The 22,670-nt window shown below is 46.0% G+C and overlaps 1 protein-coding gene and 1 long non-coding RNA gene across 2 annotated transcripts in view; one reads left to right on the plus strand and one right to left on the minus strand.

Moving 5' to 3' along the window:
- The first annotated feature begins 320 nt into the window (after positions 1-320).
- Positions 321-3,987, plus strand: Gm35550. The gene is made up of 3 exons (XR_385706.4): positions 321-945; positions 1,369-1,492; positions 3,408-3,987. It is a non-coding gene; the product is annotated as a predicted gene, 35550 (long non-coding RNA).
- Positions 3,988-10,372: 6,385 nt separating this feature from the next.
- Twsg1 (twisted gastrulation BMP signaling modulator 1) overlaps positions 10,373-22,670 on the minus strand; it is a 28,123-nt gene continuing 15,825 nt past the window's right edge. Inside the window, exons 4-5 of the mRNA NM_023053.3 lie at positions 16,855-17,121; positions 10,373-13,774 (exon numbers count right to left, since the gene is read on the minus strand). Coding sequence (NP_075540.1) covers positions 13,593-13,774; positions 16,855-17,121 — 449 coding nt within the window. The 3' untranslated portion in view covers positions 10,373-13,592. The remainder of the gene's footprint in view (positions 13,775-16,854; positions 17,122-22,670) is intronic.

Here is a 22,670-nt window from a genome sequence, read left to right on the forward strand (position 1 = left end):
CTCACAGGCTTGTGTTTAACTAGCGTTCTCATCTAGCCCAGAACCATCAGTTCATGTGCCGTGTTGCCCACAATGGGCTGGACCCTCCTGCATCAACTAATAATCAAGAAAATCCCTCAACAGACGTGCTCACAGGCCGATCTGACCCAGGCTATTCCTTTCTTCTCAGGTGAACTAGACTGTGTCAAGGTGACAGTTAATGCTAAATAGGGTAGACGCCCAAACTGGCCCCAAACTGCTGGGCTCAGGCTTCCTGGAATTGGGGAGATGGCTCAGCAGGTAAAGAGCTCGCATGGGGACCTGAGCTCAGATCCCTAGCACCCACGTACAAGCCAGGCAAGGCTGCACATACCTGTAATTCCAGGTCTGGAGAGTGGAGACAGAAAGATCCAGGCTAGCCAGTCTTGCCAATTAGGGAAGGACAGACTCAGAAAATGAAATAGGAAATGTGTTCCTCTGACCTACGAGAGGGGCATAATGTGCAGGTTAACATAGATAGCTCACGTAATATCACACACACACACACACACACACACACACACAAATGTAAATATCTCAGAACAAACAGAATCAGACTTCCTGCTTGCCTGTTCACATATGTGCTCGAATGTGTAGGGAGGCCAGAGGTCAACTTCAGATGTCTCTCTTCAGGAGCACCGTGCTTTTCCAACAACTTTTTACACTTGTTGATGGGTAGATGGGTTATGGGTGTGTATAGGTCAGAGGACAACTTTCAAGAGCTGGTTCTCAGCTTCACCCGTGGGACCTGGGGATTGCCAGGCTCTGTAGCAAGCACCTCTACCTGCTGAGTCATCTAGTGGCCCCACCTTGGTTTGTGATGGACTCATTAAGGGAGGCTGGCCGTCCAGCTAGCCCCAGGAATTTGCCTGCCTCGACTCCACATCTCTGGGATGGTGAGGGAGGCCTACCTTGAACACTCTGTAGGTGAGTGGCAGGGATCAAACTGTCTCGGTGCGTCTGTGAGGTGAGCGTTTTACTGCCCGAGCTTCAATGAAAATTAATATGTTTCTGTTACGGAAAACTTACGCAGGAACTCCTAGAGGTGCTAAGCACTATGTGTTTCCTGCTAATGGAACCCAGACAGGTGGGTGCCGAGGGGTCCAGGCTGCAGGAAGGTAGCCTTGCCTAGAAGAATGCCCAAAACTCAGTGGTAGGTCTGTTGAAGGTGACAGGTACATACATCCAATAATGATGACACTGGATTGGATTCTACCATGTGGGTAACAGTTGGACAGGGGCTTGAGCCCAAGTCTGCATGGATCTTATAACACTGAGGCAATCTTTTCATCTTATAGCAATACTTAGATTTATGTAGAAGCAAAACGTCTAGAGTATTTTATCTCTTAGGGTTTGGACTGTCAACATCAAGTGAAATTTCTCAAGAACCAACAGGATTGGGGTAAGAAAGTCCCTGCTGGCCCATGCAGGCACAGGCATGCACACTGGGGCTGAGGAGAATTCTGGAATCAAGGTGGGTCTGCGTGCCTCAGTGAAGGAGCTTGTCAAGTGGCCCCACCTTGTATGCGACTGGGCTTGTGTCCTCCGTTTCTCACACTCTTTTAGCCTTTCTTCCCGTCACAGCTGTGACTTGCTCGGCCCATCAGCCCCACCCTCCCCCAGCCATGTGTAATTAGAACGGTTTAGCCAAGTTCCCACCCAGGCTGCTTAATTGAGACCCTCCCTGTGTGTGCCTAGCCTTGTCAGCAGCCCAGCCTCTGGTGCTTGCTCCCAGCATCTCTCATCCCTGGCCCTGGTACTTTCTTGGCCTCTCAGTTCCAGGGGTCATTGGATGTGCTTCCTAAAGAGAGGGGCGGAGACTACCCTGTCAGTGAGGTGCTTGGGTTCCATGCCTAGGTCCCACGGAGAATAAAACAAAAACCCAAACCAACCAAACAAACAAACCTGTTGTTTTGTGTGGTGGCCCAGTCAACTCAGCCAGGAGGAGGCAGAGGTGGTCTCTGAGGCTTGCTGGTCACCTGGAAACTCTGTCTCAGAAAACAATTTATATGGCTTCTGAAGAATGACACCACACATATGCACACACATACACACAACACACATAAATATGCACACACACGTGCACATACATACATGCACACACACATACAGCACACACACAACACATATACATGCACATACATATGTACACACATACAACACACACAGAAACATACATATGCACATGCACAGCACACACACATATGTACACACACAGCACACATACATATGCACACACATATGCACACACATACAGCACCCACATATCCACACATACATGCACATACATATGTACACACATACAACACACACATATATGCACACACAGAAACACACCTATGCACACGCACAGCACATACACGTATGCACAGACACAGCACACATACATATGCACACACACATGCACAGCACACATACAAACATACAAAGGAGAGGAAAGAAGAGAAGCATGAAGGTGTGATCCCCAACACCATGGTCAAAAGCAAGTTAGGAGCAAAGGGTTTCCTTGACTTACATTTCCACACCCCTGTTCATCATCAAAGGAAGTCAAGAGAGGAACTCAAGCAGGGCAGGAACCTGGAGGCAGGAGCAGATGCAGAGGCCATAGAGGGTGCTGCTTACTGGCTTATACAGCCTGCTTTCTTTCTTTTCTTTTCTTTTTTTTTTTTTTGGTTTTTCGAGACAGGGTTTCTCTTTTAGCTCTGGCTGTCCTGGAACTCACTCTGTAGACCAAGCTGGCCTCGAACTCAGAAATCCACCTGCCTCTGCCTCCCGAGTGCTGGGATTAAAGGCGTGTGCCACCACGCCCGGCTCAGCCTGCTTTCTTATAGAACCCAGAACCACCAGCCCAGGGATGGAACCACCCACAACAGAGTTGGCCCTACTCACTAATCATTAATTAAGAAAATGCGCTACCAGAATTGCCTACAATCTCAATCTTAGGAATGCATTTTTTTTTTCCTCAATTGAGGTTCCCATTTCTCAGATGACTCTAGCTGTGTCAAGTTGACGTAAAACTAGCCAGCAACGGTATGGAGACAATACATATAGGCCATTCCATCACTGACTTGGGAATGATGGGAGAGATATCCTACCCAGGATGCAGTTGGTGTGGATGAGCTCTGAGCTCCAGGAGAGGTGCCCTCCTTCAGTTCCCCGGCCTGTGGGAAATATGCATTCTCTGTAGGTGCTGTCTCTGCTCCCCTGGAGAAGGGTCCCCATTGCAGGCCTGGCTGCTTATAGCTCCAGCAGAAAGATCAGTATTTGAAAGTAACTGAAAATATAGGTAATATAGATAGACTTGGAGTCTATCTATATAACTCATTAGCAGAGTCAGAAGAATCAAATATTGAATAAGAAACAACTTCTCCCCTTCTCCCACTGAACAGGAGGCAGCTGAACAAGACACAGCTGTTTGGAGACCAGCATTCTGGGGAAGGCCCCTCTCTGTACAGCCCAGGAGGGAATCTCTGAATAGTTGCACTCTTGGACTGCGCTCAGTGTTCCTCATCAGCTGGAGGCCGCATCATCAGCTTCATTTTGTTGCCTCTGTCATTGTTTTGGAGCCTTAGAGCGTGAACGTGCCTGGCCCCCTGCCATGGCTGCAGGAGTGGAGCCAGGGTGTGTACTGCAGCCCAGAGGAGGAGCCTCACACTCTTCTGCAAAAAGATTCCAGGGAGGAAATCTGGAAAGTCTTTTCAAAACAACTCACAAAGGAAGGAGAGCTGCCAACTCTTGCAGGGTTGGTTTGCCCTAATAAATGATCAGTTACTTAACGTGAGCACCACTCAGTGCTTCTTCCATGCTGGAAGCCCTGGCCCCAGCAAGGGAGCGAAGGCTTTGTATGACCAGGAGGACATTCTGAGTCATGATCAGCATGGAGGCCCCGTGATCAGGACAGGAGGAGGGGACCATAGAGAGGCTGAGGGAAGTGGTCGTCTCACACAGTAAAGCACTGCTAACAGACGAGAACCTGGGCTAGTGTTTTATGTGATTAAAAATAGTCTTCTTTAAAAATACATCCCTCTCCCTGCTCCTCCCTCTCCCCTCCTCCTGCTCCTCCTCCTCCTCCTGCTCCTCCTCCTCCTGCTCCTCCTCCTCCTCCTCCTCCTCCTCCTCCTCTTCTTCTTCTTCTTCTTCTTCTTCTTCTTCTTCTTCTTCTTCTTCTTCTTCTTCTTCTTCTTCTTCTTCTTCTTCTTCTTCTTCTTCTTCTTCTCCTCCTCTCTCCCTGTCTCTGTCTCTCTCGTTTTCTAGACAAGGCTCTTCCATGTAGCCCTGGGGGGGTAGGGGTGGGGGTGGAGGGGTGGGTGGTGGTGGTGGTGGTGTGGGGTGGGGTGGGGGGAGGAGTGGGGGAGGGTTAAAGTAAGCTTATTCAGGCTCTTTGTGCCTTTACTCATGAGCCCCTCTCTGATTGGTGAGAGGCTCAGAGTTTCGCTAACTCTCTGAGAGCCAGAGAAAAAGGAAAAGAAAGTCATGCGTGCAGTAAGAAAATCCTTTATGCAGGCAATATGTACAGACATATACACATTCATACACACATACACTCTGGTCGGGTCCGGTCCGACCGCATGTCTTACCAGCTCCACAAGTGTTCATGCCTATTTACATAATACACATATACCTACATATCTATGTATAGACAGATATACATATATATATATACATTTGGTAGGTGGATGGGGCATAGCCCCAGGTGTTACCACCTTTTTCCTTCTCTCAGGCCAGATAAAATGTTATACAAAAGGGGAGTCCATAGTAAGTTTGAAGCCGTGTTTCAGTCTTTTTTTTATATATATATTTTTCTTATTTTAAAGATTTATTTATTTTATGCATATGGTCTTTTTATTTATTTGTTTGTTTGTTTTTGTTTTTGTTTTTGGAGACAGGCTTTCTCTTTGTAGCTCTGGCTGTCCTGGAACTCACTATGTAGACAAGGCTGACCTCGAACTCAGAAATTCGCCTGCCTCTGCCTCCCAAGTGCTGGGATTAAAGGCGTGAGCCACCACTGCCTGGCTTATTTTATGTATATGAGTACACTGTAGCTGTCTAAAGACACATCAGGAGAGTGTATCGGATCCCATTACAGATGGTTGTGAGTCACCATGTGGTTGCTGGGAATTGAACTCAGGACCTTTTGAAGATTAGTCAGTGCTTTTAACCTCTGAGCCATCTCGCCAGCCTCGCGGTGTTTCATTCTATAAGCTCATTATAAGTTCATAGCAACATTGCACAGGCCTTGCTTTATCATACATAGCGCACACTTGTAGCTTCATCCTTGTACCTGATCTAAAATGAATGATTTTACTTGATCACAAATTTGTTCGACACCTATTTTTCTTTTTAGTGTAATTGTAAAAGCTCGTTGTATTCCTTCTTATGCAGCCTTTACTTACTATTCTATGAGGAGGGGGGCACATTCTTTCTATTCTTGATTCTGACTTTATTAAATCTTTCTTACATCTTTATTACAGCTAAAGCCATCTCCCCAAAACTTTCAAAAATTATCAAATCAGGAATTCTATAAAATCACTAATTCATCTAAACAGCATTAACTCATGGTAGTTCATCTTCATGTTGATCTGCAGGAAATCTGGCCAATAGGGTGGGCAGATGCCCAGGAACCATTAAGTTGTGTAATAGTGATAGGGAAAAGCATATCAGCTGCAAGAAGCAAGCCTGAGATGACGTCTCTTGGGACCTTGCCTCTCAGAGCTCACCCATCTTAGGCCATGCAAAAAAAAATGGTGGCTGTACTGGCTAGTTTTGTGTCAACTTGACACAGCTGGAGTTATCACAGAGAAAGGAGCTTCAGTTGGGAAATGCCTCCATGAGATCCAACTGTAAGGCATTTTCTCAATTAGTGATCAAGGGGGAAAGGCTCCTTGTGAGTGGGACCATCTCTGGGCTGGTAGTCTTGGGTTTATAAGAGAGCAGGCTGAGCAAGCCAGGGGAAGCAAGCCAGTAAAGAACATCCCTTTGTGGCCTCTGCATCAGCTTCTGCTTCCTGACCTGCTTGAGTTCCAGTCCTGACTTTCTTGGTGATGAACAGCAGTATGGAAGTGTAAGCTGAATAAACCCTTTCCTCCCCAACTTGCTTCTTGGTCATGATGTTTGTGCAGGAATAGAAACTCTAACTATGACAGTGGGCCATCTCCAGAAAACTTACTTATTTGCCTTTAGCCTTTTCTAAATGGCTTGTTCCTAACAGTGATGGGGGACACAGATGCCACCCTGTAAAGCAGGGTGGCAACATGGCCTGTCTCAGTGCTTTCTTCCAATCAGATAAAATCTGACTGGTGTCAGGTAGAAGCCTCTGTCACCTTTCTGGGGATCCACTAGGCTGGGCTGCCACTATTTCCAGGAGGGGACTTCCCTGAGAAAGAGCAAAAGAATGGCTGGGAGGGGGGAACCACCAAGGAGGGGGAGACGCTGCCCTACAGCCCCTGCCAGGTTAGGGGAGAGCATGTTGAGACGGGGCCACAGATATGAGATCTCTTCCCAGCCTCCAGTTCTCTTCCCTCCAGCAGACTACCCGAAACAGGAAATGTTTGTGAAAAACAAAAGCCTGGTTGTCCACCATGGCTCTGACTTCCCACAAGGTAACTCTAGGCCCTCTGAGGCCTAGGGACACAAAGGCCTTCTTATTTACTGGAGAAGGGGGCAGGCACTACCCTCACAGGTGTGTCAGATAGAGCTGGCTGCACTAGGAAGATAAAGGGCGGGTCACATGTCACACAGGTCACATTGCCACATGTGCCACATAGTGGCTGTCACTAGCCTCCGTGGCTCTTCCAAATCCAGTAAGGGGAAGTTTTGTCTCTGGCCAGCAGATAAGGGTCTCCAGTTTCCCAAGCTCCAGTCTGAGAACTCTCAGCCCCCAAGTGCCAGCAGGGGAGGAGGCTCTCTCTGTGTACCTCTAAACTGACACATCTCCTTTTCAAAGCCTAAGCTGCAGGTTAAAAGGAGAGGGTGGACCAGGGCAGTGGTGGCACACGCCTTTAATCCCAGCACTTCGGAGGCAGGGGCAGGCGGATTTCTGAGTTCCAGGCCAGCCTGGTCTACAGAGTGAGTTCCAGGACAGCCAGAGCTATACAAAGAAACCCTGTCTGGAACCACCTCACCACCACCACCAAAAAAAAAAAAAAAAAAAAAAAGAGAGATGGTGGCTTATGTCTCTGGGTCTAGTGACTCAAGGAGGCTATGGCCAGGTCACTTGAGCCCAGGAGTTTAAGGACAGCCTAGACAATAAAATCAGACTGCCTCAAAAACAAAGTGAGACAAAGATGACTCTGTAATAGTTGGAGTCCCAGATCTAATTGACTTTTACTAGGTATCTATCTATCAATCAGGGTGTGGCCTCTATAAAACACTCAGGACTCCCACCAAAACAGTAGGCTTTGCAAATTTAGAATAAGGAAATGGCATAGAAGAAAACTTGACTGGTTACAATCTGTTGCATCTGTGTTTTTTTTTTTTTTTGGGGGGGGGGGTAAAGATTAAAGCAGGTGGCCTTTCTTATGCTCTGGTAGACTGGAGTCTGCTTTTGTAAGAAAAACTGGTCGCTCAGGCAGGGGATTGGTTTGATTCTGGGGCACAGGTTGTGAGAGGCTATTTTGTTCTGCCTGTTGCTGCAGAAGCTTAGGTCAAAACAATGGCCTTCCATCATTTTTAGCTAATATTGGGTAAAATAAATTTGCTTTTTATTGGATAGGAAAAAAAATCAAAATCAAAATGGTAAAGACCCACAGTTCCTAAAACATCCCCCCAACACTGTGCTACAACCACTCCCCCCTTCCCATCCCCTGGTAATAGAGATGACTACCAGGCTTGCTGCCTGCAAACATATCTATGGGTGAATGGATACAGGAAGAGTATATATTGTCAGTGCTACTTAGCCACATAAGAACCTGGATTCTGCATCTCCATGGGTGCAAGGGGATATTAAGTGACATGAGGGACTCAGGAAACAGGCACTGTATGTCATGTGGAGGCAGTGGAGTGGAGCAGGAGCTGTGGTCACCAGAGGCTGGGAAGCAAGGGGTTCAAAGGCACGAGAGGAGCAGCAACGTGTGCAACAGTACAGGTGGGGGCTCACTGCTGGTGCAGGTGGGGGGAGCACACTGTTGCTGGTGCAGGTGGGGGCTCACTGCTGGTGCAGGTGGGGGGCTCACTGCTGGTGCAGGTGGGGAGGGTTCACGGCTGGTGCAGGTGGGGAGGGTTCACTGCTGGTGCAGGTGGGGGGGCTCACTGCTGGTGCAGGTGGGGGGCTCACTGCTGGTACAGGTGAGTGGGGCTCACTGCTGGTGCAGGTGGGGGGCTCACTGCTGGTGCAGGTGGTGGGGGGCTCACTGTTGCTGGTGCAGGTGGGGAGGGTTCACTGCTGGTGCAGGTGGGGGGCTCACTGCTGGTGCAGGTGGTGGGGCTCACTGATGGTGCAGGTGGGGGTGTTCACTGCTGGTACAGGTGGGGAGGGTTCACTGCTGGTGCAGGTGGGGGGGCTCACTGCTGGTGCAGGTGGGGGGCTCACTGCTGGTGCAGGTGGGGAGGGTTCACGGCTGGTGTAGGTGGGGAGGGTTCACTGCTGGTGCAGGTGGGGGGGCTCACTGCTGGTGCAGGTGGGGGGGCTCACTGCTGGTGCAGGTGGGGGGGCTCACTGCTGGTGTTCCATAGCACAGCAGGAGAACCAATGTTGGCAAGAACTAATAGAATTTAAAGAGATTGTACAATGTTTTTTAAATATTCGTAACACAAAGAATCAATGTTTAAGGTGACAGACGTGTGTGTGTGTGTGTGTGTGTGTGTGTATGTGATCATTACACATTGTATATATGTCCTGAAAAGTCACACTGTGTTCCAGAAATATCTCTAATTACTATGTACCAATTAAAATATATATAGGGTCTCTCTACATTGTCTTATGGAGCTTGCAATGTAGGCCATGCTGGCCTTGAACTCATAGAGAGCAGAAATCCTCTTGCCTTGACAGTGCTGGGATTAAAGGTGTGTATCATATGCCTGCTTGAAGGGATATGGCGCACCTGGCACTGTTCTGCCACCTGGATGTCTGAGCATCAAAGCTTCAGGTGTGGCCTCCAACTTTGTATCTCAGCTCTAACCTCTGCATGACTGTCTGCCACTGGAACAACTTTCCTAGCAAGGGTCCTGTCTTTCCTCAATCTCTGTCTCCCAGGCCCATCTCCTCATCTTCTCTCTTCAATACAATATCCTCTACACACCAATCCACAACACTCACATGTTCTCTGACGTGGCATATATTTTATTACATGTGGTGGTTTGAACGAGAATGGCCTTTGTGGGCTCGTATATCTGAATGCTTGGTTCCCAGTTGAGGGACTACTTAGAAAGGATTAGGAGGTGTGGTGTTATTGGAGGAGGCGTGTCACTGGGGGTGGACTTTAAGGTTTCAAAAGCCCACAGCAGGCCAAGCCTCCAACACCATCTGCTGCTGTTGCGAGGTACTCTCACGAGAGACCACCCCTTGGATACTCCTAAAGCCAAATAGAAAGTCTTTACTGTTAGCCTGTGGCTGCAAGGGAACTTGCCCAATCTATGCAGACCAGGCCTTTTTATTTTTTTTATTCACAAAAACCCATATTCTGAAATGGTTCTGCACATATAGTTAACAAGAAGAGGAACTATAGAAGCAAAATTGCAGAGTTAGTATGTATAGGAATTTCACTCAAGAACTTGCCCAACTGCATCCTGGGACGCTGACAGAGCCTTGATCCTGCTTTGGCAAGTGGTGTTGCTACGTGTTGGGCTTCAAGGCCTGGATGGTGTTTCTATCATGACTCGAGGTGCTAAGTTTGTGAACCAACATTCAGCTACTGCTCCAGCACCATGCCTGCTACCTACTGCCTCATCCCCACCACGACGACCAGGAAGTAACCTCGGAACTGTAAAGCGAGCCCTAATTAAGGGCTTTCTTCATAAGCTGCCTTGGTTGTGGTGTCTCTTCACAGCAATATGACACTGAGACACTATGACAGTGTGCTGCTACGGGAGAGCTAAGAAAGTCACCTTCCCACACCCCTTTCCTCTTTCCAGCCCTATCAGGACTGGTCAGTCTTTGACAGTGCAATACAACATCAGCACCCACAAATGTGCTAGGCCACCCTGATGGCTGCCTGTCACATGACACACCTGTCAGGTCTGTCTGCTAAATCACGCTGTAAGGCAGCTGCTGTCATGGCTCTGCAAAAGCAGAAAGGTGACGCAGAAAGGTTTCACCCTTGTACAAGCTGGTCCAGTGGACTCTGTGGGGACATCCTGCAAGGTAGGAGTGTCAACGGCATCGTCAGCGTTCTCTGCAGAAATTAATAAAAAACATGACTCACAGTCATTTCTATTTTTTATTAAAATACCTTCTTTTGGACTACAGAGACAACCAATGAAAATGTACACAATTACATATATAAGTTGTCGGTCATGTTAAATGCAATCAACATAGACTCTTGGGAATGAACAAAGTCTTTAAAAGGTGCTTTCTAACTACAGAACAGACCTTTAAATCATAGCCCATCTTCAGCATCTCATTCTCCAGAGTTTCACTTTCTTTTTCTATTTTGATGCTTTTTAGAAATTCCAAATATGTGTTCAAATATGCTAATGACAATGTTATTTTTCTAAACTTTACAGTTAAACTTTGGTGTGAGGACCCCTTTCACAACACGCTGTGTGAACAGTACATTCTACTCGACTTTGATTTTGTACCTTAATTACCAATAAGCTACAGTCCTAATTAAATGTTATGGGGAAAACATTGTTTTCTCATAAATGTTATGAAAAAAAAGCCTGCCCATAAGCCCATGTCTCGCTATAGGGAGTATGTGCGTATGAATTTAATAACGGCCTCTGACTCACAAGCTTGTGTTTGTCTCTTGCTGGTGCTCACGGTGGAACGAGGGCTGCACCATGACAGGTGAGCGCCCCGTCACCGGGCTTCAGCCTCAGCCCTTAACATCTAGCGTCTTTGGATCCGGCTGTAAGAAAAACAAGATCATTTTTCACTGAGGAAGAACCGTAAACTCTTACAAAGGCTTTAGTACGGGAGAATCGCTGCTAGATTGGTGTGGAAGGTCTAGACTGAGCGAGGCTGCTAGCTTCTGAAATATTACATTTCAATTAGGAATAAAACGCTACGCAAAACGCTGAGCACAGGACTTGTGCTTTCTGGGCAGTGCCTTGCTCTGGCTGGCCTTGATCCTCTGATCATCTTGCTCAGCCTCTCTGTGGTGGGAGCGCAAACCTGTCAGGGAATGGCTGCTATTTCTTCATAAGCCTTGGCGAGCCAGGAAAAATACACAAAACATGATTATAAAATTTACCTCAGTGGGGATCAATTCTAATAGGAAAAACAGGGCAATAAAAAAGTTAAAGCAGGTGGTTTAAAAAATTTTTCATAGCAAATGTATGGGGTAAAAAAATGACATGCTATATTTTAAATTTTAATAATGAAAAGTTTTTAAAAGATGGTGATGTATTTTAACAATGTTTATGGCCATCACTAAGAAAACATGAGGAGAGCCAGCCTGGTCTACATAGTACATTCCAGGCCAGCCAGGGCTGCACAGAGATCCTGTCTCAAAACCAAACCAAACCATGATAGCAACAACAAAAACAAACAAAGAAAACGAGACGAGATGCACCGCTAGAAGCCATCAAAGCACACTTCTGTCAGAGCATGAACTTTCCTAAGAATCAGCGGCTGAAATGGAGCAGCTGTGGTCCTTCAAAACGCCTCCTGATTTCAAGAACACCCACAGCCCTGTGGGAGCTAAGAAGGAAGGGGCTGAAATGTTTCCAAGGCACCTTTGAACAGAGGCACTCTGGGTAGAAGTGAGAGGACACCTTAATGTATAATATTCATGTACAGCCATGTTCTAAGTCGGCTTCTTAGAAGGCTGTGATACCTTGAGTTCGTCAGCTACTGGGAAGAGCATGGTTTATAATGGGTACCCATGATACCACAAATCATCTTGTAACTATTCAAATAATACAAAATGAGTTTAAGAACATTTTCTATTTTATGTACCAAAATATGTACCCATATAAAGATTATTCCTAAAAAGTTACTTTTAATGAGATATGCACTAGAGAAAATAGCAATTCTATAAAATTGAACCTGTGTATTATAGATATTTGTTTTTGATTCATGCTTGAAGGTGAGAATTTTATTACTAGGAAGGGCGTGTAGTAATGAAGCTCAGCACTATGGAAACGCTAGGTAAGAAGCTATAGAGCTAGAAAATTCTGTAGTATGCTAGGAGTAAACACATTAAACAGATTTCCCCCTGGAAGTTCAGAAACAGAGCTTCTTAAAATATGATGCTTATTTGGATTCAGATATCCAGAAACAAGTGTAATCTTACAGAGTAACAAAGCCAGAGACTATAAAGCGATTTTAAGGTGGACCCTACTAGGAGTTCCCGACATTTTTATGCTTCTCTGTCCACATCTGTGCATCCTTCCTCAACCCTCTCCCACGTGCTTCCCACACGTGCTGGAGACCCTGCTGTTCTGCTGGTGCGGAGTCAGACCCTCTCCTGGTCAGCCGCACACCCAGCTATGCTGTGCACCTGCTGCTCTGCACGGAGTCTAATGGAGCATCGCCTACAGTCCCGCTGCTTTTACCTGGCTACTTCCTGACCCAGGTCATCCTCAAGTGCATTTGATGAAGTTCCAAAGGTATGCCATGACACTCTTGGTAGACAAAACTCTTCTATACCAGAGCAGTGACGACTCTGTGTCTCACCACACCAGCACTACAGGCGGACAGGGGACATAACATCCAAACCACTGTCAGTGTGAGAGCTACACGACAGATTTAGATTTCACCATGTAAGAGGTTTATATTTTTAAAAACAGTTAGTTATGTGTGTGCACACACAAGCACACCTCCACGCATGATACTGTGCCTGTCTGGAGGTCAGAGGACAACTCCCAGCAGCTGGTCCTGTCCTTCCACTGTACGGGCTCTGGGGATGGAACTCAGGTTATCAGGCTTGGTAGCAAGCGCCTTTATCCACTGAGTCAGCTCGCTGGCCCTAGGCAAAACTCTTCTGTTGTAAAATATAGTAAATATTTACTTTCTAAAACCAATGTAAAGTGGTTTGAAATTAAGTTTCAGCATGGCTTGAATGTGAGTTGTTAGAATTATAAACTGTAATATTTACTCATACAAAACAGGTAAGCCAGCCAAGGCACAATTAAGAGATGTGTGACTATAGGGACCTAGTGTTCTACAACTGGCAGGTGAGAACCACACATGTACCAGGCTTGTGCTATCACGTTCAAAACGAGAAGTGTTTGGAAAGCTGGAAGAAGACGGCACCTTCTGTCAGCATGTCAGGTTTTCCCAGGACTCCTCTGAACTCCCGATCCTCATGTGACTAAAGTTCCATTGAATCCAATGGAAAAGACCTACACTAATAGGCACCAGATATAAAAAGCACAGTTACAATCATATAACTTAACACACTCCTAGCATACCAGAACCAAGATTTCTGCACACTTCATGACTTACTGCTTTGGTTTGCATTTCTTCCCCCTCTTTAAAACATGCAGTTCATACACTTGACAGTTTTACTCCCATAGTCAATGCACTCTGGACCGATGCACTCGCAGCAGGCGTTGTGAAACCAGCGATACTTGGATGCACCCATGGATTCGCAGGATATCTTACACTGGTGGATGGACATGCAGTCATCAAAGTAAACCACTGTGCACATGCGCTCTGAAATGCAAAGGGACATTTCAGTACAGGCAGGAAGAGCTCGGCCACTCGCTCGCTTGCTCAGAGAATACCTGCAGTTACTTTCTAGCCCTCTTACTGCTCATCAGCACAGGACAAAAACGAGGGACAAAAGATCTTCATTTGTTGACATATACTCACTTTAGACAAAGGCAGCAAAGACATGAGATGAGGTTAGATTATCTGGCATAGCAAGCATCCATGACGCAACATGGCTATTCCCTAACCTGACATTTCTCCAGAGACGTACATCCCCAGTCCAAAGAAGACTGAACAATGCTGTCCTGGAGTTATATTGAGAAGTCGTACTCAAGCACGTGCTCTCAACGTTGCACAGTGATTTCCAGTACGCATTAGCAAGTAGGCCATGTGACTACAAAGACTTTCTAGGTCTGCGCTCCATCAGGATCGTCAGTTTTCACTTTGCAGGTTGTTAATCCCATGTGGCTGCCTAGCTATGGCAAAGTATAACATGAAATAAACTAAAGAGAATAAGTCATTAACAGAGAGTGTTTGGTGACAGTTACGGGCTTTCTTAAGGACAGAGGAGCATGCGCTGCTGTTCTGGACACAGGGTCTCTTGCTTATGCAGTCAAGACTGGTCCCTGCTTCAGCCATCTGATCCTGGGATTGAATGCATGTGGCACCTTGTCTAGCTGGGACTAAGTTGTTTTTATAGGGCCACTTAGAGAACTAACGAACAGGGGGAGGCTGAGTAGAAAGGGTTGTGTTACGGGGAATAACAAGCAACTCTTCCAGGCACTGAAGGATGGAAGCCTTGGAGACGAGTACCATATCCATGGCAACAGGGCACAGGTCCAGGCACAGTGGCATGGGTGTGCTTTCCCAGCACTTAGATGGGACAGAAGGATCAGGAGTTCAAAACTAACCTGGGCTACACAATGAATTCAAATACACATCAAAATGGTTTCAAAGAAAGAAACAAAGAAATAAGGCTACTGGGATGGTTCAGTGCATAAAACACTCGCCATACAAGCCTTCTTGCAGTGTTTGATCCTAGATGCACTGCACAGGGCTTCACAGATGTGCTGTGGCACAGTGTCTGCCCATACCATGAGCACACGCCGATAACAAGCAACTCTTGGGTTTGAGAAATGAAACCAGAGTAGCGGGGCCAGAAGGACTGGCAACAGCAAGTCACTTACAACTAGAAGCCACTAAATTCATTTCATCTAACTTTATTCAATATGTATTTACTGAACACCCACTGTGTGCTAGCCATTACAGACTCAAAGAGTAATCAAGAGTCCAAAGAGCTAGGGAGAAAAAGTAAAAACAAACTGTAAATTGAGCTGTGTGTAAATGCCAGGAGGAGGAAGAGGCACCAAGGAAAACCTTAGCTCTGTTTTGTGTTTCCAAAACCTGGTTTAAAATGCTGCTATGAATTTAAGACATCTCTAAATCAATATGTATCTATGATGCTCAGTACACTCAGCATGAAAAAACAGCAGCAAAACATTGATCGTTACAGCCGCATATTTCCACTGGTTCCTGAAGCCTGGTGTCTGATTTGTAAAGCAACTTAGCCTGAAGGCAGGTAAGAAGTCATACTGCCATTTAACAAAAGCTGTCCTGATTTTATTGTTAATGTGCAAAGTTCTATTTTGTACTGGTCAGATTATAATGAAGGGCATAATAGTCAAATTAAGAAAGAAGTTCAAATTATACTGTCTATACATAATTCACTTAATGTTGTAAGACACAGCTGCAAGCCAGGTGTAGGATACAGTAGCTGTAGTCTAGTGTAGACTGCCACGAGTTTCAGGTCAGCCTGGTCTGCATTTGGGATCTTATCTCAAAAACCTAAAACAAAACATCAAGTGTATTTTCATAAATATATTATTCTTCTGCTAAAAAACTGTATTGAAAAACATTGAAAACGTTATATCAAAACTATATACTGAGCTGGGTGGTGGTGGCGCATGCCTTTAATCCCAGCACTTGGGAGGCAGAGGCAGGCAGATTTCTGAGTTCGAAGCCAGCCTGGTCTACAGAGTGAGTTCCAAGACAGCCAGGGCTATACAGAGAAACCCTGTCTCGGAAAAAAAAAAAAAAAACAAACAACAAACCAAAAAACCAACAACAACAAAAACCCTATTTTGTTTATACTCCAAAATTATGACATGACTTTTTTTTTTTTGGTTTTCTGAGACAACAGGGTTTCTCTGTGTAGCCCATTAAGACATGATTTATTCTCACTAGTAAATGCTCTTTGACACGATTCTCAGATGAGCAGAGACCATTCTCTTGACTCTTCTGTGATCACAATCATGTCCACTGACAACTGCCTACATAGTCTATACCTAGAAATGAGATGTCTTAAAAGACTATTTTTTCCAGAAAGATTTTAGCTGATGGCAGCAGATGGCTGAGAAGGTAAAGCTCTCACTGTACAAACCCAACCTGCGTTTGATCCCCGAATCCACAGTGGAGGGGAACCTCAAAGCTGTCCTGTGACCTCCACAGTGGAGGGGTACCTCAAAGCTGTCCTGTGACCTCCACAGTGGAGGGGTACCTCAAAGCTGTCCTGTGACCTCCACAGTGGAGGGGTACCTCAAAGCTGTCCTGTGACCTCCACAGTGGAGGGGTACCTCAAAGCTGTCCTGTGACCTCCACAGTGGAGGGGTACCTCAAAGCTGTCCTGTGACCTCCACAGTGGAGGGGAACCTCAAAGCTGTCCTGTGACCTCCACAGTGGAGGGGTACCTCAAAGCTGTCCTGTGACCTCCACAGTGGAGGGGTACCTCAAAGCTGTCCTGTGACCTCCACAGTGGAGGGGTACCTCAAAGCTGTCCTGTGACCTCCACAAGTGTGACGGTGTGTGCTCACACTCAGAGGCACACACGGACACAATAACAAAATAAAAGTCAGTTCATTGACAACCTTGGCATCATTTGTAAACACCTGGCTTCACGGGGCACCACGACAGACACCTGACGGCTAACACAGATGCCATGCGATAGAGAATAGTTAGAGTCTGACTCAAATAGACACCAGACCTCGGAAGTCCTAACCACAGGGACAGCAGAGTAGAACGGGTACCTTTGTCGCTGGGGAAGGGGGCGTGGACATTGTTGCTGGGAACAGACACGTTTTGGTGGTGCAGCTGGTTCACAGTTTCTAGGAAGGAGACTAGGTTTTCATGGTGTGACAGCTCCTCTGCCACAGGGAAGGAGACGATGTTCCAGTTCAGCTGGGTGTCGCCCTCCGTCAGCGCCCTGAACAGGGACGGAATGGGCTCGTGCAGCTCCTCCACGGTGCTCTTGGATGTGGGCGGGGTGTCGCTGTAATTCCGAGGGTTGCACATACCTGGGGAAACAGGCCTTGCAAGTTTACTCTCCTTACGGATTATAACACTGCTGGATTCTGCTAATTCCCTGGGATGAAAGCTCTCAATGTTAACACTGATTTTTTTTTTTAAATGTTACATATTGATGTTTTCACAGCCTTTTTAGCCTTGAAAAGACAAAAAGTAATGAGAATTACCCACTGAGCAAACCAAGTTCCAAACTCCCCTCCACTAACAGCAACCAGGACAGCACAGAAAGGATTCCAAGGCTTTGGCAACACAGACACCTAGGAGTGTGTGTGTGTGTGTGTGTGTGTGTGTGCGTGTGTGTAAGACATAGAATGGAAGATTTCACCAACTCAATCAACATATGAGCATGAAAGCTGGGCCCAGGGCTTGGGATACAGCTCAGCTGCTAGAATGCTCTGCAAGCCCCTAGTTCAAACCCCACCACTGTATAACCTGTGTGGGACTGCACACCTGCTATCCCAGGCTAGTGGTCACCTCCACAGTCAGGATGCACAGAATGGACAGGAAGTGGGCCAGGCTATAAAACCCCACCCCAGGGCTTGCTCCAATGTCCTACTTCTCTAGCAAGGCTCCTCCTAAAGGTCCCACAGCATCCGTCACAGCATCATCAGCTGGGACCAGCTGTTCATACACACACACATTCACACACACACACACACACACACACACACGCACGCACACACACACACGCACGCACACACACAGTGGGAGACAGTTCACATCAAAACATAGCCCAAGGATGATCTTCAACGCCCAACCCTCCTATCCCTAACCTCTGTGCTGAGATTACAGATGTGTAAGACAACATCTGGCTTTATTTAGTTCTGGGGATTAAGTCTTGTGTATACTGTGTATACTGGTAGGCACTCCTTGTCTACTATACTTTAAAAACAGTCATGCTTCACACTTTAGTATCGATCATCTCTAATATGGAGCTTTGTGTCTTCCCTGGAGTAAAAGTTTGAAAAGTTAAGCCAAAATTTGTAAATTCTTTAAATTTTATAAATCAATCAATTCATTCTCTCTCTCTCTCTCTCTCTCTCTCTCTCCCTCCCTCCCTCCCTCCTTCCCTCCCTCCCTCTTCCCATCTTTATTTTTTACATATTCTTACAGAATTTGGCAAGAGCTGAGTAGAATAACATGTATCTCTCATAAAATTTAACTTAACAATTTAGATTATACGGCAGCATCACAGATTCGATGATCAAGTAAGAACACTTTACTCTCAGTGAGGAAACAGGCCCAAATCAAGTCAATGTCTTGTCTGCTATTACATAATCTAGGAACAGGGCCAGTATCATGACTCAACGCTCTCATGTTCACTGTCGCAATTACCATATGCTACAAGTAAGCCTCAAGTGCAGCGGACAGCCAGTGCTGCTTAGCAGACTGTTCAACACACACGCAAGTCTTCTGTCAGATTCTGTGGCAAAAGGAACCAGTAACCAGAGAAGACAGGGGGAATGCCTGAGTTCAAAGGTCAGACTTAAAACTCCAGTGCTTATCATCAAAGGGATCATTACATTACAGAAAATGCAGTGTTGTACATTTATAAACCTAGGCAGGTTTGTAATTTACATGGTGACCATTAAAGCCAGGACATGGAGGGGAACTGTAGGTAAGGTGGGGCACAGAAGCTGCCTCTTGGAAACAACCATGAACAAAGAGTCAGGTGACAAAGGACAGATTTTACTCTGGGAAGAGAAAGAGATGGAAACAGTCAGGACCCACAAAGGTGACAAGACAGCTAAGAGGCACAGAGGGACAGAACTGACACAGGACAGTTAGGGACAGCTGGCAACTGCATCTCTGGCACCTAGGATGGGAAGGAGTAGAATGGAAAGCCCAACACACTCTCTTAGGGCAGCTGGCTTCCTCCAGTCTGAGGGGGATGGGCGACAGAGCCTGAGGGTGGGCTGCTTCAGGAAGGATGCCCGTCACCAGAGCATAGGGATCATGAAAAGGAGAGGCAGCTTCCGCCACAGAGCCACAGCTGCTCAACACAAGAGACTGAGGCAGCCGAGATGACAAAGAACTGAACATCCACTCCACAGGCCTGGATCAAAAGCAGTAGCGTGAGGGAGCAGCAGTGACCCGATGAGAAGTGAGGCACGAGAACAGAGAGTTTCAACATCTAAAACCCAGCCAACGTGCAAATAAAAACCTCACATAATTCCAACACAAATACACTGGAAAGCATCGCCAACAAACCACTAAGTCAGACAAAAGAATGAGTGTTAGGGATGGAGGTCAAGGGTGACAAAATGTTGGGCATCAAAGTATCAATAAAGGAAAAACTATTGCTTACTGCTCCTTGTGTGTGTTTGTGTGTTCTGAGACAGGGTCTCTATACAGTACAGACTTGCCTTGAATTCACCATGTAGCCCAAGCTGGCCTCAGATTTGTGGCTATCCTCCTGTCTCAGTCTCCCAAGTGCTAGGATTACAGCATATGCCACCATGGTCAGTTAGAATGATATATTTCAAGTCCTGAGAGTAAGACTGTTAAACCCAGCAAGCTCATCCTTTTAAGTGAAGAAATAAAACAGTGTAGGACAAGGATGAACTAAAAACGGCTCATGACCACTAAGCTGTTGTTAGTTAAAGGAATTCTACGTCCACTTTACATCGGTACCGCCACCCATTCATCTGTGACAGACACCTGTGCTCCGTCCACACGTGAGCTCTGCGACAGTAGCCTGACACACATGTACGTCTGTACTACTAAGCTTAGGATTGTTGAACATAGAACAAAGCTTCAACATTTCTTGAGGAAAATATACTCTCAAACTTGTGCTTCAGAGTCTGAAGGCCTAGTTCCTCCTCACAGGAGAGCTCAGAGCCTTTCCTCACTGCCTCGGCCAGGGATGTCTGTCTCCCATGTCCCCTGTGTGGCTGTTTTCCAATGGTTCTTAACTGAACTCTCAGTTAAACCTGCTATTTTTCTTCAATCCGTGTTTTTCTCTTTGTTTTTCTGCCCTATTTATGTTTCGTTGGTCTTCTATTATAGCTTTTATTTTTCTCTCCAATGCGGAATGTAAATTTTCTTTTTAAAAAGACATCAAGTCTGGGAGTGCTGGCACACACCTTTGAGCCCAGCATTCAGAGGCAGAGGCAGGCGGATCTCTGTGAATTTCAAGCCAACCTGGTCACCACAGAGAGTTCCAGGTCATTGTGGTCTACACAGTGAGACCCTGCCTAATAAGGGACAAAGTCAGGAGAGGACCAGCATGAGTGGGGAGGGCAAGAGAGGATGCAGAGGTGGTAACCATGGTAACAGCACTCTGCAACCATCTATGGGAATCTCACGGTGGAGCTCCAGCCTTCGCTCACTTACTATATGAGGAGAAGAAAACTTAGTTCTTACATGGCTACAAACAAGTGGCCCAGTGACCCAGTGGTCCTGATGAACACCGAGGGCAGTTGGTGTGTGCTGTGTTTCTGCACTGTGCACCTGCCTGCCCTCTCCATCCCTCCTGTCTGTGCGCCCCTTCCCTAACACTCGTTCTTACTGTGAACGCACAGGGTCCTACCTCAGCCTTCCAGGATCATCACACCCAGGCATTATTTTTTTTCTAAAATCTTCTAGAATCTTCTTTAACTTGAAAGCTAATAAATTTTTATAGAGGATTATCTACAGGTAAATAAGTCTTTCTTAAAGTTGCTCAGCATTCTATGAAGTCTTTCAAGAACCCCTCACTCCAGAACTGGGACGTTTTCTTCTATTATTGTTTGACTTTAAAATTTTATTTATTTATTTATGTTTATTTATTTAGAGACAGTTTTCTTTGTATAACAGTCCTGGGTATCCTGGACCTTGCTTTGTAGATCAGGCTGGCCTCAAACTCAGACAGATCTGCCTAACTGCCTCCTGAGTGCTGGGATTAAAGGTGTGCTTCAACCACACCTAGCTGACTTTCTCCCCACCCGTCTATTTTAAATCTTTCTTTCCTTGAGTATCCTGTAATATTTTCAATCTGTTTGTTTTATAGTTCATGATATTCTAATGTTTATATTTATTTTATCATTTTATGTGTATGGGTGTTTTACCTGCATTCATAGCTGTGATATCGATGCACCCTGTGCATGCAGTGCCAATGGAGGCCTGAAGAGGGCACTGGATCCCCTGCAACTGGAGTTATAGACTGCTGTGAGCCATCAATGGAGGTGTAGAACTGAACCTGGGTCCTCAAAGTGAAGCCAGTGCTCTTCACCACTGAGCCATGTCTCCAGCCCCAAATACTGACATTAATTTCAACATTTGTTGGAACTCCATAGATTGAAATGGACCAAAAAACTTCTGGTGGTTCACTGCAGTTTCTTGCTGCTTCCACGGACTCGGGCTGGCTGGATGCACGCGCTGAGGCAAGCCACATGGAGGACACCTGATGTTTGGAGGGCATAAATAGGACTCCACAGAGTGATGGAGACAGAGCTTGGCTTGCTGGTATAGCTAGCTGTGCAACCTTTGTGGGTCTCACATCTTTGCTGATCTTCGCTTCCCTGAGAGAGGCACAGCCAAGAACTTCTGGTGACCCTTTGGGTCCCTCCTGTTGACATGTACGGAGGCAGAGGCCTGGCTATCTATTAGGTTGTGCCATTGTTGTTGCTATCCTGACTCTACTGAACTGGACTACTGGTGTATCAGTGAATTGTTTGCAAGTGGACCAAGCTGTTGCTGCTAATCTGTGAACTGAACTGAACTGCAGATTTTCAGACAACACAGGCGGGAGTTGCTCTAAAGAACCTTTCTAAACAGGTCCACCTCCCCTGTATCTTTTCTTTCCCACTACCTCTGGTGGGTGGTGGGCTAACAGGGAGGTTGAAGCATTTAAGAACCATCATTAAAAATAAGGTTTGAAAAACCTAAAGTTATACTATGATTTCTCTACACTCTGCTCTCAAGAAGTCTTTTAAGACTATTGTGTAAACAGTCTTTATCTCAGGATTTGAAAATTCAATGGGTATAGTAAAAAAATTCTGTAAAATCTGTAGCAAAATTTGGCTTAAACCTTTTAACAAAAAGGTTTATACTTCAAAACCTATTTATAGGTAATTTTAATTTGCTACAACATAACTCTATATGTGATATAACTTTTGTTTAGGATATATTGTAAATGTAACTTGGTGTTTTAGGGTTTTACTGCTGTGAATAGACATCATGACCAAGGCAAGTCTTATAAAGGACAACATTTAATTGGGGCTGGCTTACAGGTTCAGAGGTTCAGTCCAGTATCATCAAGGTGGGAACATGGCAGTATCCAGGCAGGCATGGTGCAGGAGGAGCTGAGAGTTCTACATCTTCATGTGAAGGCTGCTGGTGGAAGACTAACTTACAGGAAGCTAGGGTGAGGGTCTTAAAGGCCACACTCACAGTGACACTTCTACTCCAACAGGGCCACAGCTTCTAATAGTGCCACTACCTGGGCTGAGTGCGTACAAACCGTAACACTTGGATTCAACTCTTGTTTAAACTGAGTCATATAAAAAGTTCTGATATTCTATAATGATGCACTATAAAGGGATAAAGTTCCCAGTCT

The sequence above is a fragment of the Mus musculus genome, chromosome 17 (genome assembly GCF_000001635.26).
Source record: "Mus musculus strain C57BL/6J chromosome 17, GRCm38.p6 C57BL/6J".
NCBI lineage: Eukaryota > Metazoa > Chordata > Mammalia > Rodentia > Muridae > Mus > Mus musculus.